The sequence below is a fragment of the Zerene cesonia genome, chromosome 8, assembly GCF_012273895.1.
Source record: "Zerene cesonia ecotype Mississippi chromosome 8, Zerene_cesonia_1.1, whole genome shotgun sequence".
NCBI lineage: Eukaryota > Metazoa > Arthropoda > Insecta > Lepidoptera > Pieridae > Zerene > Zerene cesonia.
In genome coordinates, this window is record NC_052109.1 from 2,738,300 (window position 1) to 2,743,467 (window position 5,168).

The following is a 5,168-nucleotide window of genomic DNA, read 5'->3' on the forward strand; positions in this document are numbered from 1 at the left end:
GGAAGCACTACAATAAGACATTATAACTAAAAATATATTATAAAATTATCATTTCATCTTAGACCATTGAATTTGTGCTGTTGTCAAAACTAAGATGCGTATTAAAAGTAGGTTTTATTAAAAAGTATCAAAATAAAATTCTTCATAAAATTCATTATTGTTAAATTATTGAAATGTAAAATTTTAGGCGAACACTGCAAGTAAAGTTCTGACACTTAAATATATAATTTCACAAGGCACGTCAATAAGTCTGTACATACTAAAGATTATATTATATTCTATAAATAAAATAACTTTTTATGTCCACCCGCCGGTCAGTTTGTGGAATAATTCTTCGTCTAAGGTCTGGTTGGCGTCCTTAGAACGCATGGATAGGAATATGTATCCGCCAATGAATTCGTGAACCACTTTGCAGTCCGCTGATTGGACCGAGAAGATGATATTGCCTTCCTCGAATTGTACCATCATATGTTTTATCTCCCAGTTCACGTTCCAGGCCTGTGAATAAGATGGAATGTTTAAATATGGGGCTTTTTGTGCTAGAATCTAGGTGATTAGAGATAGTTGACTTTCTAACCAATCTTGGAAATTTTTCGAAACTATTTGAATGCGATGATGATTAAAAACTTTACAATCATAAACCGAAATCATTTCATCAATTTGAAATTGGAATTGGCTTAATAAATGAAAACACCCAATTCAATTTTTTAAATTAATAATATGTTTAAATGGCAATTTCCCAATGATTTTACCTTCATAGTACTAAACCGCCAGGTCTTAATATGGTCTCCGGTGTTAGGGTCCAGCCGCATGATGCGGTTATTAGCGATGCTGATGATCTCGTCCTTGCGGTGTCCCATGAAGCGCACCACGAACAAGGTCTGCCCGTAGTCGGGCAGGTTCTGCCAGGTCTTGATGTACTGCAGCTTCGCCTCCAGCAGCGGCAGGTCTTTCACGTTCGCGTGGCTCTCCAGCACGCGCTGGGTGAACTGGAATAATTTAAATGGTCATTAATATTCTATGGTATCCATCGAACGTCCGCGATGGACCCTATCGCATGGGTGGTATCGATGGATCAGATTAAAGCTGCTGTTGGCGGTGCGCTGAACGAATGCTGCCGAATGACGGAGAACAGGGAGAGATGAAGGTACATTAGGAAGCGGGTTGCATCTGCCCCTGATACCTCATGATGACCGCGACCGCTCTGCCAAGAGTGATCAACAAGGAGGAAGTTATCCATCTACTTCAAGATCCGACGATGCTTTTGTGGAACAAGTTGTCACCTTGCTCTTTAGCTTCTTGAGGAAGCGCGGCGCGAGGTAGTTGTCGGGCTGCAGGTGGTCGAGGTGCGGCAGGCTGTGCTGGTGCAGCGCGGCGCCGGGCTGCGGCCGCTGCAGCGCGAGCAGCGAGCGCACGGTGCTCGCCTCGCTGGCGAACGCCGCGTCGGCCAGCGAGCGCCCGCGCGACCCGAGCCGGCACGCCGCCACCCATTCCGCGTACTGTTCCTCCTGGTGCGCGAAAAAATAAAAAATATTGTTTTTCCTTTTTTAAAAAGTCAGCTATTCGAAAAAGGTTGCAATCCTTATTTTCAATCCACCAGTCATACCATTCACTCTTTGATGATTTATATCCTATGGATTATTTATTGGCATGTTTGAAGCATTTGACTGTGTTTTATATGAATCCCTATAATTAAATTATTTAAATGTGAATATTATATATTTAAATAAGAGCCATTGTATTAGATTGCTTTAGTTTTTATCCTCAAAACAGAAAACGATGCATTACGATCACGGGTACGGACAGAAAATAAAATTCTTAATATACATATAGTTCACAAATTCGGTGTACCTCAAGGCCGTGTACTGGGTCCACTATTATTTTCAATTTATATTAATGATTGCTGACGATGTATCTTTAGTTTTCATTGATTACATGGTGAATGAAATTATAATTTTATTCAATTGACATATCAATATGACTATTACTCCAGAGCTCGGCATTTTGCAATAACTTTAAAATCATCATCATCATCATCAGACACAGGCCTCCTATGAGGGTTCAGGCCATAATCCACCACGCTGGCCAAGTGCGGGTTGGCGGCAGATGAACTTTAAAATCCTACTAATAATTAATATAAATGCGAAAGTTTGAGAGGATGTGTGTGCGTTTGTTATCCTTTCACGCAAAAACTACTGAACCGATTGCAATGAAATTTAGTACGTAGATAGCTAGACAACTGGAATAACGTATAGGCAAGGCTTTTTATCCCGATATTCCTACGGGATACGGACTTACTCGGGTGAAACCGAAAGGCGCAGCTAGTAGAATATAATAGTGTAACAACGCATTCTAGTCAATATAGAGATTCATATCGAAAAACCACAACACCTTATAAAAATTATATTATATTAGTTGGAATAAGCACATAGACTAAGTTTTATCCGAACACCTCGCGACTGAACCTACGGTATGAAGCACTTTTTCATGAAGGTGATCAAGATTCTAGGCAAAGTAAGTTCTATTCCTCTCTTCTATATATAATCCAAATTAACAAAGTACTACATGCAAGAAAACTTTGGCAAAATTTCCTCACACGGGAGTGACTAAATTTAGTGGTTATGGTAATAAACTCACATTTTCACACTTCAACCACATTTCGTGCATGGTGTCTTCAGAAGGCACCTCCAACTTGATGCCGTACCGTCCTGACGCAGGGTGAGCATCTGGAGTCACCTGTAAAAGCATCGATATTAGAAGATAATCCTTTTTAAATTTTCAACAAGGGAAAGGAACTCCTTTAATCAAAAAGAGGAACCCCTTTTATACGACTGACATCAATGTCTCTTTGTGCGAGTGCGTGTCTGTGGCATCGTAGCTTTCAAATGGATTGACCAATTTCGATGCGATTTTTATTTTCTTCATTTGAAAGCCACTTCACGAAAAGTAAATAGCTTTGTTTGATGAAAAAAATGATGATGGCAGAATTAAAAGATGGACAACAACACAAAGTGAGTTTAAGTTTTTTTATTTACTGTATGTTGGAGCAAGAACAAACCTCAGCCCCTCTTAGTTCCACAGCGTACGAAGGCGGATCACCCTTGACCGCAGCGTCTCTGGAACTGTGTATGCGCAGCACTCCATCGCGACACGACACCCAACCGCGTTTGTATGCGCGCAGTGTGAAGCGTTGGCGGCTGTTAATTAAAAAATATATTTAATACAAAAAATTGCATATTTTAGCGCATTTTAGAAAAAGTACATTTCACAACGAAAAAGTTTTATCAAAAAGCATGCTGATTATTATCTGTACCAATTTGGAAAGAAAACAGCCCCAAAAGATTAGCGTCCAAGGGACAATTCCGAATTAGCCCGACTGAATTACGAATATCGTAAGAACAGTAAAGTACTAATTGTTCAGCAACTATGTACATTGCGTTGCATCCTTAAGACATGTCTACTAAATCCAATTTTCTGTTTTCAAACAAAACCATAGAATCACCAAATTTAGTATACAGCCCACAGTATATAAAAAACGAACACATATTTACATATTATTAAAAATAAAACATTGTTAGTTGATATCACACTCATTAAGAAATCTGAATCGATTAACTTAATTTAATTTTAACTATCCATAAGTATATACAATCGCTTGAGATGTCATAATGTTAGATAATGGATAAATACAAAATCACGGGGGGTAACAAAATGACTCTTACACACAAAAATCGCCATGGAACTTTCTTTGTAGCACGCCCCAAACAATGTCAATGGAAAATATATAAAATATAATAAACATTAATAAAATAATACACAAGTATTCATTATATAAGATAAATAAAAGATACTGTTTGAGATTAATAAATACATATATTGTTCAGTGGTTTTATATCGAACATCTCAAATATGCCTATTGGTATCGTTATACTGTCATTTATGTGAAATAAATATACATAAACTATGAATACGATCATACCAGGTATTGTAACAAGACGCTTGTCCTGGCTCCGCCCGGGTGTCAAGATTCATGTTTTATTCCAAGGGCATTTAATCGGTTTGAAAAATATTCTTACCCAAGTCAGCTCATACTCTGTATACCAAATTTCATCAAAATCCATTCAGCAGTTTCAGCGCGATTGACGGACAAACATCCAAATAAACATACTTTCACATTTATAATATTAGTGTGATAGTGTGATTACATACAGGAAGACGAAATATCGACGTCAGGCTTAAGAGTGTCCGATAAAAAGTTATTTATTATTTTAAGGTACATCATTCGTATACTTTTAACTAGCTTCATAATCATAGCCCAATTTTATTCTCATTATGAAAATTTTTAATATCCCATCTTGATGTCAGCTGTCATCTCTTCGTACTTGGATATATAATGGATAAGTGGCATTTGCAAATACAATTGATAATTCAAAAATGTTAGCAGTTGTCCAACACTAAATGATAAACATTATCTCAACAGAATAGAAGAGGAAAGATATCACATAATATTAGATATAGCGGCACTCAACTTACCCTCTATATTTCAAATATCCAGCCAATTCTGGTACATGGGTGATATCGGGTCTAGCTGGTGGTCCACCTTCAAGCTGGACCTGCAGCTCGCTGAGGGCTGCGTCGATCTCGTCTTCGGGAGCCATTGCTGCACTGTTATTGTGGGACCCATCTGCAGCTTCTACGCCACCACCAGCCAGGGTCTGCAGCTCGATTTGGAGCTGGAAATCGAGGTTGTTAAAAGAAATATTAGAATTAACAAATAGAGAATTGGAGAGCTACATTTATTCACTCGATTTCGAGAAGAAATAAGTGAAAGTCACTCGACTAAAATAAATTGGGATAAATAGTGTACCCTAACAGATTTAACCATATTATATATAAAAATTCGTGTAGCTTCCCACATACTAATAATGTAATGCCAATGCAATGACATGATCATAGCGAAGCGTATCATAATTTTTACAATAGCCTATTTTACTTTTCTGGCAGACTACATATATGAAACTAATTTAATGATGAGGGATTTTCCACTGTAAATGATTCCTATTTGACACACTGTACAGGAATACATATATTTTTTTAAACTTAACACACTGTAATACACCAACAAATCCACAACAACAAAACAACGACGACTTAAACAAAATCGGATC

At 37.7% G+C, this 5,168-nt stretch overlaps 1 protein-coding gene across 2 annotated transcripts in view; it reads right to left on the bottom strand.

Annotated features, from left to right (window-relative positions):
• Positions 1-75: 75 nt before the first annotated feature.
• LOC119828452 (unc-112-related protein) overlaps positions 76-5,168 on the bottom strand; it is a 30,186-nt gene continuing 25,093 nt past the window's right edge. The window contains exons 6-12 of one of the 2 annotated variants that reach the window (XM_038350603.1): positions 4,534-4,733; positions 3,723-3,746; positions 3,059-3,197; positions 2,638-2,736; positions 1,284-1,508; positions 753-989; positions 76-498 (exon numbers count right to left, since the gene is read on the bottom strand). In XM_038350603.1, coding sequence (XP_038206531.1) covers positions 298-498; positions 753-989; positions 1,284-1,508; positions 2,638-2,736; positions 3,059-3,197; positions 3,723-3,746; positions 4,534-4,733 — 1,125 coding nt within the window. In that variant the 3' untranslated portion in view covers positions 76-297. The remainder of the gene's footprint in view (positions 499-752; positions 990-1,283; positions 1,509-2,637; positions 2,737-3,058; positions 3,198-3,722; positions 3,747-4,533; positions 4,734-5,168) is intronic. The other variant, XM_038350604.1, reaches the window with a different exon arrangement.